At 38.1% G+C, this 12,338-nt stretch overlaps 1 protein-coding gene across 2 annotated transcripts in view; it reads left to right on the top strand.

Annotated features, from left to right (window-relative positions):
- The window catches only part of POU6F2 (POU class 6 homeobox 2), an 812,961-nt gene extending 806,843 nt beyond the window's left edge, over nucleotides 1–6,118 (top strand). Inside the window, exon 9 of one of the 2 annotated variants that reach the window (XM_073549965.1) lies at nucleotides 4,757–6,118. In XM_073549965.1, coding sequence (XP_073406066.1) covers nucleotides 4,757–5,153 — 397 coding nt within the window. In that variant the 3' untranslated portion in view covers nucleotides 5,154–6,118. Of the gene's footprint in view, nucleotides 1–4,648 lie in introns of both variants that reach the window. The other variant, XM_073549964.1, reaches the window with a different exon arrangement.
- The last annotated feature ends 6,220 nt before the right edge of the window (nucleotides 6,119–12,338 follow it).

Here is a 12,338-nt window from a genome sequence, read left to right as displayed (position 1 = left end):
TGCCCTGCCTCCCTCACTTGTGATTGCCACTACTGGCTCGCTTGAGCTTTCTCTGCAACCAATGCTTTCTCCAGACAAGCCAGTTCTGTGAGTTACGATTAAGGAAAGCCAGAGCATATTAATCCACTGGATAAAATGGTGCACTTAGCCTCTTGGCCACACCAAGGGTGCACTTAGCAGCCTAAATAGCATATTTGATTAAATTTCAATGTCTGTAGAATGGAGGCAGGTATTAGAACACTAAAAGAACAATTTTATTCTAGGGGCTATGTCTCCTACAAAGTGATGTACTTAGTTTATACTGTGAGTTTTGACGGACAGGCTTCCTTTAATATGAACTTTATGAATAAAGCAGCAAATATTTAGCGAAGAGGTTTCTATTGTTTTCTGAGACCTTGGAGTTTGTCACAAAAAAGCCAACCAAATCTGAGCTCATTTAAGTGGATTTTGTTCTTGGTGATCCATGAAATGCTCTGTCTCTTTATCCGCTCTTTATATTTTTAATGTATTCCCTGTAGAACAGAAGTGTACTTTTCCCGCAGTTTAAGACTAAGGTTATAAATAACATCAGTATGGGGTAGTGAGCTTGCAGCTCACATTTTGCTCAATGATTTTCCATAAAACCCATTGATTGTTGTTAAATACAAAAAGCTCCATAGGATCCTCTCACTTCTATGGCATCCCCTACTGTTTTTTCTTATAAGATACCTCCCTGTAGAAAATAACCTTTATTCAGTCTATACAAGGATATCACTGCTGGGAAATTTGTTTCATGACTTGTATATTGTTATACCAAATCTCATGTAGTGAAGAATCAACACAGATAAGAAACACCAATGATCTAAATGCCACCCCCTTTACTGTTGAGTAACAATTTAGGATTTTCTCCATTTCACAGAATAAAGCTTTGAATAAAACATAAGAATGTGTTAATTTACTGTTAATATTATTTATATTGGACTGGCAGGTGCACTTAAATCCATAAACCAGCAGTGTATCATTATATAAAAATAGAATATAAATATGTATAAATACTTCCAGTTAATGTAACATACAGTTTTCTCTCTACGCATTGTATTTCCACAATCATTGTACTTTACTAACTACAAAATAGTCTTATAGGTTTAGCAAACACCAACTATGTAGTATACTATGAGGGTAGCGTGGCATCCTACTTTGTATTTGTGTAGTACAAAAGGTACATCTGCAGAATTACAGTGTGGCTATAGCCATCTACATCAAAGAAAAATATCACTATAGCGAGGCACATCTTTCCTATAATAAAAATGGCTGAGAATCCATTCTCCAGCACTAGTAACCAGAGACTATTATAACCTGTTTAAAGGGTGTATTTTAGCAAAAAAGACTGTTCAATCCAGACAGACACTTGATGCACCCATGACATGGCCGAGCAGACAAAGTTAAAAGTTGTGGAAAACATTTTCATGTCACAGGTCATACCCAATGGTAAGACTGAGCACAGCAACAAAACACACAGTGGGTACGGAAAGTATTTCGACCCCTTTTAAATTTTTCAAAAAAGTTAATTTTTTTTCTCATTAATGTACATTCTGCACCCCATCTTGACAGAAAAAGACAGAAATGTAGACATTTTTGCAAATTTATTAAAAAAGAAAAACTGAAATATCACATGGTCATAAGTATTCAGACCCTTTCCTCAGACACTCATATTTAAGTCACATGCTGTCCATTTCCTTGTGATCCTCCTTCAGATGGCTCTACTCCTTCATTGGAGTCCAGCTGTGTTTAAATAAACTGATAGGACTTGATTTGTAAAGGCACACACCTGTCTATATAAGACCTCACAGGTATCAGCAAAGTCTCACCCTCCCAGGCAAAGATTTCAAAGCAGACAGATTTTCATGTGCTAGTTTTTTTGTAGAAGCAACAAATAATAAAATGGGCAATGTTTGTTAGTGTAGATGTAGTGATCTACCAAAGAAACTTAGTGCAGCAGATGAAAAACATGTTTACTTCCACTGAAAAATGGAAGATGTCCAGCAGTGCCATCAACACAGAAATGGTAAGCATCAGTAAGAATAAGTTACACTCTTCTACAGTTCAGGGAACTCTGGCTAAAAGTGGTCTTCATGGACATAGGCAGAGACCTGTCAATCTAGGGAAACAGGCAGGGAGGAGCCACTAGGGACCCACTTGTCTGACTAGTCTTCTACGAGGCTCAGTCCCCAATGGCTGAATTTACCTTTCATTTGTGCCCGGAACACAATATAAAATAAGTCAGATGTTAATGGTCACTGGTGGCAGCAGATATATCAGGAGGGTTAACACAAGGTAAAGAGCAATTTCACTATGTTATATGTCTAATAAGTGTTTTCCTGATCTGTCTAATACTCGGTGTGGCTCAAGGCATTACCCAACATTCGGGACATTTTTGATTTTTTATTTCAATGTATGTAATTGAGGCTAAATATGATTTTTGCATTTGGGTTTCATTAAACATTTTACAACATTTGCTTTCTCTCGTCTCTGTGTTGCACAGTTTATCTATTGCTGGTTGCAGAATGAGTTAACTGAGAATCCTTCATTCACCCCACTTCTTTTATCTGCCTTTTTTTGCTCCTCTCAACTGATTTATGACCAAAGACCACAAAAAAAGTTGAATGTGCATGGAAACAAAGAGCCTGCTATAGCCAAATATGTATTTTGAAGAATACGAAGATGGTTTTCTGCGCTGCTGGTGGAGTTACATGGATGAATCAGGTCACCTAAGATGAATTAAGGCGCGGTTTCATTTTCTACGTATTTCAAAGTTATCCAACTTTTTCTTCAGGAAGTAGTCAGTTTTTTACTGTGGTTATTTCCTGAGGAAGAAGTCGGATAACTGTCATGCCACGCTCACCTGGAGGCAGGGCTCCGGTCCTGACGTCACTCCCCCCGGTACGGCGGTCCCTCAGGGGCTCCCGTCGGGTGCACATGCACAGCTCTCGTCCCCAGGGCTCCTCCTCCATGTCACATTTGCGCTTGCGCGCTCCTGTCAGTGCTGCCTCCGGGTCAGTCCTCTCTATGGTAACGGAGGACCTGACCCGGAAGCTGTAGTGGTCATGTGCTTTCTGGCCAGTATCTGACCCGGAACCTGTCATGGTCATGTGCTAAATCAGGCTACCTTCCCCTATGGGAGGTGCCTGATTATTGTTGTGCTTCCTGGCTGGGTCTGCTGTGTCCCTGCCTGGCTGTGCGCTGCTCTCAGGTCTTCCGCTCTGTCTTTGCTCAGTCCTGCCCTCTGGCATCCTCTCCGATCTTGTGCTCTGTCTCTTGCTCCGCTGTGTCCCCGGGCACTCTCTCTGTCCCTGTACTCTAATACTCCTCCTGGCACAACTGCTGCTCCATTCTGTACTCTGTCGTGCTCCTTGCACGCATCTTGCTTGGTTACCTCCGGACGTATTACTCGTCACACGCCATACGTGCTCACGTATACCTGTCTCGCACTATCCTGTAGTTAGCGCACTTCCGTGTAAACACCTGGTGTTCCTAGTATCCAGTAGCGTCCCTTAGTCATACTCACCCGTTTCTCCTGTGAGCCGCCCCTCTTGGTACCGGCTGTCGCAGTTCTGACCTCTGCAGTCCTGCCGCTAACGATCCCTGTATAGGGGTCGGTCATCACCTGGCGCGCTCGGCCCAGGGGCTCCAGATCCGCGACCCAGAGGGTCCACTCTTGGACGTTGTCTGCTACTGAATGTCACAATAACTTCAAAACACGTAGAAATTAAAACCGTGCATTGATCCATCTTAGATGTCCTCATTCATCCGTGTAACTCCACCAGCAAGGAAGAAAACCATCCTCGTATTCTTCAAAATATGTTTTCTATTTTTTTAACCTGTGGCTTGGAGCAGCTGGTTTTATTGCTCAGAAAGTGTGTGATCACAATCTTATCAGGTGAGCAGTTTTCTTATTAATTATTCCTATATTATCGGATCACAAACTGTTTGTTCCTCAGTTTTTTTCTCCTGCAGTTGCCCAAATGGTTCAACATTTTTTATTGAAACCCAATAGTACAAATATTTTTAGCCACATATTCATGCATTTAAATAAAAAATATGTCCCCAAAAGTGAACAACTGTTTTAACATCTCCAGCAGTATTTCATCCAAGAGAAAAGTATGATGACTCTGGGGCTTCAGATTCTGTGCAAACAGCAAAATCAACCAATGTTAGGGAGTTACCAACACTTACCAACCTAGAATTTACAGTCATCCACCTCACATGTACATGCCAGAGATGGACTATATAGGAAATGTAGTTGCTTTCCAATATATAAAATCATTACTAAAATCAGTCAATCATCATTTTTATAACCTATATTGCACAAAAATATTTTTAAAAAAGTGGCACAAACAAAACTGAAGTTGATTCCCAATCGTGAAACTGCGCTTCTTGCTGATCCTGTACACTTTATTTTTGTTTTTTTCATTTACAATAAGTTATACATTTTTCTTTCTTTAATAATGGATATTATTTTACATGTTGCATGTCTGTGATTAGAATTGTTTTATCATAGAACATAATGTCCTTATTAATTACCTCTGCCAGTCCATTGGTTAGGCAGGCAGGAAGTCCCACCCTGGCAGAGCATCAGTGTAAGACTCTTCTTTTTCAATTTTCCCCTCAGACACACCATCCTGAGAAGCCACTTTTTCCTACCACAGGAAGCCCAAGAGAACACTATAGCTAGCAGTCTGACAGCCAAACTGAACCCTGGCCTTTTGTATCCTGCCAGGTTTGAAAAGCTGGACATCACCCCTAAAAGTGCCCAGAAGATAAAGCCAGTCCTTGAGAGGTGGATGGCCGAGGCTGAGGCCCGCCACCGAGCAGGTATGCAGAACCTGACAGAATTTATCGGCAGCGAGCCTTCAAAAAAACGCAAGAGGCGCACATCATTCACTCCACAGGCGCTAGAGATCTTGAACGCCCATTTTGAGAAGAACACACACCCATCCGGTCAGGAAATGACGGAAATCGCAGAGAAGCTGAACTATGACCGGGAAGTTGTCCGGGTGTGGTTCTGCAACAAGCGACAGGCACTCAAGAACACAATAAAACGCTTAAAACAGCATGAGCCAGGCACAGGAGTCCCTATGGAGTCTTTAACAGACTCAATGGAAGAAAATTCCTAAAACTTTGAGATTGAACTCTGTGAATTGCCTGTTCATCATTCTTGTAAGTAAAAAACTGAACAAAACACAGGTGGACAGAACAATTTATTAATGACCTGTATTCATGAGTTTTCCAAAAACACTGCACAACACTTAGTGTGTGTGATAGTAGTTCAGAAAAAAAAAAGATTTTTTTTTCTATGGACGTCACAAAAATACCAAATAACTGAATACTTTGTGTGTATAATATGACAATGCGAGCAGTGTTTGAAAAACAGGATAATGTTTTATCTATGTAAAAAGAAAACAAGCCTGCCACCTGGAGGATCGATTGTAGACTTTCAGGTTCTAAAGTGCTCATTCACTACAAAATCTTCACTGATAACCAAAGGCAGAAAAATGGTATCGCAAACCTAGATTGTTGGACTTCTCTATAATGAGCTTAAGGTTGTGTTTTCACACCTCACTGTCTATTGCGTGAAAAACAAAAATAAGAACAATTTACGTTTTATTTAAAACTGTTACTTTATGTATATTTTGTCATGTACTATTTTCTCACTAGATTTTCAGCTGTGTTACATGAAGGCAATGCAGTTTTGCGAACAGCCTTTTTCATGTTTATACATGAGAAGAATGAATTCTATTTGGTTTGTATCATACAGTGCCAATGAATTATTATTTTCTTGGTGCGTGCAGTTTCCTTGTCCAGCAAGGACATTTTTTTCCATTCCAAAATGATAGGAGAAGAAATAGGGTTTCCGCGATTGCGTTCTGCAGCCATTTTCTGATTTCTCTCCAAAGTCTCTTACCAAAGAAAAATATTCACAATCTTAAAAAGCAGCTCGACAAAACAAACCAAATAGGAAACTGAAGGGTGTTTTTCACATGTGCATAAATAGCTTTTTATTGGTTTATGTGACCGGGTGTTTAATGCCTTTATAATGTGAATCTGACCAGAAAAAAATAAGAGATTTCCATGTTTTAGACTGAAATCAGTGCATGATGAGATATTTGCAGACAGCTCTACATACGCAGTTTTGCTCCATATCACTCATCTCTAACATTAAAAGTGTAGTTCTTCTAACATTGAAGTTTATACGAGCTGCAGGTGGTGTCGTGGTGGTGGTGGTGGTGCTCGTAGCTGCAGGTGGTGTCTAAAGCTGGGGCCACACATAGACAATCAAAGTCCGACAGAGGTATCATAAAGTCACACGAAGAACAATGTATAAAGTAGCGTGTGCCATATAGGTGTGCACATGCTACATGTCAGGTAAGGTGACGCACAATGTCACAGTAGAATGAACCCTAGTATCGTCTGTTGCTGAATCTTTTCACGCTTAGCAAAACATGCTGTCACCTGCAACTTTTGGTGACTGTCTCCTTGACGTTGCATGTATAACACATACATTGTGTCATATATGTTAATACAACGTAATAATTATCTATGGGTCACTAGCATGGGATTTCACTTGCCATGCTACTGCTGTCACTGTGTTTCTTTAAAGAGGGCCTGTCAGCAGGGTACTTGACCTCTAACTAAAGTTATAAGGGTAAAGCCGCTTTAATGTTTATTATATTCATACCATACATTTAATATTTTGTTGAGGAATTTTTGAGAAATCCATATTTGACGTTTTAGTTGCAAGTTCAACAGATCAGACACTGCACTTCCAGCCTGTTTTGTGCGCTCTGCCTTTTGCCTGCCCCCCAATGGCCTCCAGACTTTGATAGACATGTCACTTTTCTTTCAATATCCTGTGAAAGCACGGTCATTGCGCGGGTTTGATTTATCAAAAGTCGTAGCATATGCGCAGCAAGTTCATAATGATGCTACAAGATTAGTGAATGCCTATCAAATCAAAATAGGAAAGCCGGCGGTTGGCAAGGAAAAGGGAAAGAGCACAGGAGAGCAGGAAGTGCAGCACCTGCCCAGCTGCACTTACGATTAAAACTTCAAGGATAGATTTATCAAAAATGGACCAACAGATTACTACAAGCAAGGTTTGAATGTAATATATTAGCATTAAAGGGGCTTTACACTCATTCCTTTAGTTAGGTGTCAAATATCCCACTGACAGGTCCTCATAAATCAATAGCCATGTGTTCTTATATTTGGGCTCTATATATTTCAACCAAAGTAAAATACAGTTGTTGCATTTGCTAAGTGAATGTTATTTGCATCAAATGTACATGCTATGCTATTTGTGGAGTGTGGCCACTCAGATTAGAGATATTGTGAGTGAGTGCTGCACTACACAAATTGAATACATAGTATACAAAATTGCCACATTTATGTATTCAGTGGAAAAGTCACAAATCTCGGTGGAAGATTTAGCTTGCGAAGAGTTTTAAAAGTAACATTGGGAGAAAGCAAAGATTGGTTCCCCATAGTACAATAATCAAGCATTGAAAATTGTAAGAAAATACCCAAACAATAAGTTCTGAATGTAATATCATCCTGCAGCTTTCTTTAAATTTAAGATATAGCTATAATATTTTGATAAGACATGCTTATATGGGAACTGTATTTTCAACAAACTTTGCATAAATTAAAAGGATAAATGAATCTATAAGTCCCCATACACATCTGTTGAAATCTGTCCAGAGATGACTGGTTTTGCTCAAAATGAAAGATCATCTGCTAACTCGGCAAAGGGAATGATTGTTCTTTTCCTTCTATGGTCGACTGATGGCCGTTTGTTAACGTTCACAAAATTGACCTAACATGTTAGATATATTCAGACAGTTATAAACACCAGCTGAATTATCAAACCATAAAAAAAGACTATTGCAGTATGAGATGCTTTTTTCACTGCAGGCAAACCCAACTAACGAATGGTTGCTTGCTGGACCACCATGTATTGGGGCTTTTAGAAACTTTGTAACAAATCTTAACAGAGAAATCTGTGGTACTCTCCCACCACCTTCAGAACTTATCATCCACTCTGAAAAATAGCTCATCTTTTCTTGCTTAACAGAAGATAGGTTACACCTCTGATTATACTCCAAGAAGATGAAAGAGGAGAAGGCGTGAGGAGCGCCATGAGAAAACAGGCAGAGGGAGACATAGAAAGATCGTGCAGAGCTTTCTAACCAATCTTTTACCTTACCCCAGCATTAAATTCACACCTATGCAAATCACACTATAATTTCCTTCATTACGCTACTGCTACTTTTTGTGTGCAAACTAAAAAATGAAGTGTGTGAATTAAAAATGTGCTCTGATATGTATAGATGATATGATAGCAGATAACCTCCTAACAGCTCAGAGTAACTTACAAACTAAAAAACAGAGCCTTACAGGGGGTAAAACTGGTGAAAATGCAGACTACAAGTCACAAAATAGTCAAAATTAGTTGTACTCTTTATGTACAAACATATGATAATTCATTCTGAAAAGTTCCCAGAAAGTCTAATTACACTTTAACTTTATTTGCACTGTGATGTACTCAGCTGTCTACTCTCTTATTCCACAGCCTGTTAAAAACAAAAGTTTTAAAGATACACAGAGACTAAACAACATTTCATACTTTTCATGCTAGAACAGTGGGGAAGAGGAGGTGTGAGGAATAAAGTGAGCAAACATGCAAAACGAGACGAAAAAAAATAGTTCTGAGCTTTCTAACAAGTCTTTACCTTGCCCCATAGCTGATTCACATCCACACAGCTGAGTACTGCTGCTCAATCTCCTCCCCACTTCTGCTGCTTTTGCTTTTTTCTGTCGGCTAATTAAGAAATGAAGACTAAATTGCAAATTAAGAGGTAGAGCCTGCAGTGGGGAAACTGGTGAACATGCAGAATACAATGCATGTTTATTTGCCAGATATATTCTTCATGCACACAAAGACAACAGGTTTTTATGAAAAGTTACTTGAAAGTACAGTTACCCTTCAATATTAAAGAATTCAGACTTTTGATTGTACATTCTCATTTGAACATCATTTCTCATTATTATTCTGAAAAAATTGATTTCTATGAATCTAGGAAAATGGCAGCTAGAGAGAGCTTGAAAGGGGTTAAAAAATACATACATCTGCTGTAGACCTTTAAGTGACTCCTTTCACCACCATAGCGTCCCTAGTCCTGGACATGTGAATATGATTGGTTTGACTTTAACCCCTTCCCTCCCCTCTGTTTATCATGCTCTGAGGTCTGGAGAGGGCTCTTTTGATTCACCCAAATTGTGTTTGAATCTAATTGAAAATGTCAATCGATTAGAGCGAAGCTGCCCAAAATGAATTTCGTGAAATTCCTTATTCCTTCATCTCAAATTTTTATACAGGATTCATTTACAAATAATTTGGTAGCTTTGTAAAAACAATAAATACATTACTAATTCTAGGTTGCAACCGGTGTTACATTTCAGAGCTGCATTCAGAATCCTGCTGGTCATCATTGGAAGCAATCAGATTCTTGTGAGATACATCCCTAACTGCTTAGCTGAGCTCCTCTGATTTAGTGGGAGAATGAGTTTTTCCTAATGCTTGTTATTGCACAATGACAGGTACAGTGATGATACTTCCCAGAATACAAATTCCCATACAGAGCTGTGTGTTCATTCTTTGAAACAAGGAATGCTGGGAGATTTCAGCACTTAAACACAGAAACTTGTGAATGCAGCTTTGCACTATATTACAATCTACAAATGTGAAGGACAAGAAATGGGAATGAATGCTGGTTTGCCAATTAAGCAAATCATGCTGAGGGGGGAAACTCACATTTTTCATAATATAGGATGTATGGACAAGTGTGTGTCAACAATCTATACAGCTATTGTCTCTATTGTGTTGCATGTCCAAATTCTTACTGCAAATACACAACTTACAAACTCTGAGTAATACTAGTGTTCATCTGCAGATATATGCACCCTTACTTTTCTGCAAATTTTGTTAATGACTCCAATTTTTCACAATACCAATGCAAAATATCAACAGGCTGTGATTCACATTACAACCACTAGGTAGTTGCATATTATCACATCCATACAGCATAAAAATCTCCCGACAGAGTATAGCAAAATCATTTATTTTCCAAAACTGGTCATTTCACACCACTTATCTTGAGAACACTATGCTAAAAGGAAAGGTAAGTAAGTATGTATCTGTATTTCAGTGCTAGTCGGGACCAACATGTGTTCTAGACAAAATAGTTTCGGCATATAAACAAAATAAAAAAGTAAAGCCTCGTGTTTAAATCTATGTGATTTTCAGAAAATTGGACACAAATGTTTTTGATAGGTAACAATGCACAAATATGTTTACCTAACAAATGTACACACCAAAGGAAAAATATTTTAGAAGTAGAACACCTATGTTTTTTTATATCCAAATATCAGTCATAAAACTCTGAGAATGATGTAATCCTTTATTATTCTGCAGTCTGGAGTAAGACTGTTAAAGCAGCAGAAAACCAAAATGATATGGGATGTGTATTTACTGATCTGTCTCCACCATTGGAGAAACTTGCACGTCTCTTCTTCTAACACAGCTTATAAAGCGCGTGTAAATATTCACGAAACCTGTGCCAAGTGCAAAACTCCAAAAACAGTCAGTCCCTTCTGCATTGAGCCACTGAATCAGCTCTTGACACACTGTAACATTTTTTTACTGTTTTATAATTTTATATTATGTTTTTGTATTCTTGAAATGTGATGTAATGCTTCCGATATTCATTTTAGTAATTTTTGCAGGCCCGACAAGAATTAATAACTCGATGGGAAAGACGTACTGTAAATATGTAAACCATAATTGTTTGTAGCCACTTATCCCTTTTAACTTACTGCATATAAAGACCACTTTTGTAAAAAAAAAGAGAAAAAATGGGGCAAAAATGCACTTTTCTTTTGTACATTTATGTTTAATTCTCTGTGTATTGGACACTATACTGAATGGATACAGAAGAATTCTTATTGTAAAGTTAAACTTTCATCTATTGGATTTGTCCATTGAAAAAAATAATCTTTTTTATGCCCATTATTGTGCTGAGATCCAAAGTAGCAGCTCCACTGAACAGAGCTTGAACAGAAAAAGAACAGTAACAGGTGTTCTGAGTAGGCTTTATGAAGATGGCTACCACAATTGTGTGTTGTAGTGAAATCAAGTATTGGGTAAGAATTTTTCTGATATCATATATCCTAATCATAGGTACTTGTTCACTTCCAAGTTGTCTCCCAAATAATAATCTTTATTTTTTATTTTTATATAGCGCTAACATATTCCGGAGCGCTTTACAGTTTGCACACATCATCATCACTGTCTCCAATGGGGCTCACAATCTAAATTCCCTATCAGTATGTCTTTGGAATGTGGGAGGAAACCGGAGTACCCAGAGGAAACCCATGCAAACACGGGGAGAACATACAAACTCCTTGCAGATGTTGTCCTTGGTGGGATTCGAACCCAGGACTTCAGTGCTGCAATGCTAACTACTGCGCCACCGTGCTCCCAAATAACCTGTGGTAGAAAGAAAATGTGTAAATGTAATGCTTAAACAGTATCTATCCCAGGGCTAGATCAAGATCCATAACTAAATGGGGTGTAGAGAACGAGGTGAGTGAAACCTATGGCCAAAACTACATCAATATCATGTAAAACCCTTATTCAAGTTTTGGAGCAAATTCTTATACTACTTCCACAAGGAATATAAAACACTGTAAACCTATTCAGTTAGTAATCAATTAAATGTTCTCCGCTTAATCATTTCAAAACAAACTTTAAAGTCTAGAATTTATTAGATCATGTATATAGAAGAATAAAGAAAACAAATATTCTTGCTTTCAAATTTAGATCTGAGAGTTACACTTGACAAACTAAACTTTACGGAACTCTCTAAGTGCAAATTAAATATCTGTAAAAACTGTATCTTGAAAAAAAACTTAAAAAGTTTTAAAAATGATCAATTATAAAGTCGTTTATAGCCATTAAATTAATAAAAAAAATTATCTTCATAATGTCATAACTTTTTTCAAATGTATTAGTTTGCATTAAGTTATTAAGTTGAATAATGTCAAATTCACTGTTGTAAATGTAAAGATAACACAGATCCGTGAACATAATTCTTAGACTGACAACTTAATTGACCAGCACTGCTCAGTATTACTCATACTGTGGTTGGCTGTGAACACCTTTAATTTTAAGCCTTGAAGCAAATGTCTGCTTTTTTTTTTGCATAAGATCATACTTTAACAGTCTGAACAAATAGAAATTA

The sequence above is a fragment of the Dendrobates tinctorius genome, unplaced genomic scaffold, assembly GCF_039654945.1.
Source record: "Dendrobates tinctorius isolate UK_male_01 unplaced genomic scaffold, ASM3965494v1 ptg000162l, whole genome shotgun sequence".
NCBI classification, from domain to species: domain Eukaryota; kingdom Metazoa; phylum Chordata; class Amphibia; order Anura; family Dendrobatidae; genus Dendrobates; species Dendrobates tinctorius.
This window is presented reverse-complemented; position numbering and strand designations above follow the sequence as displayed.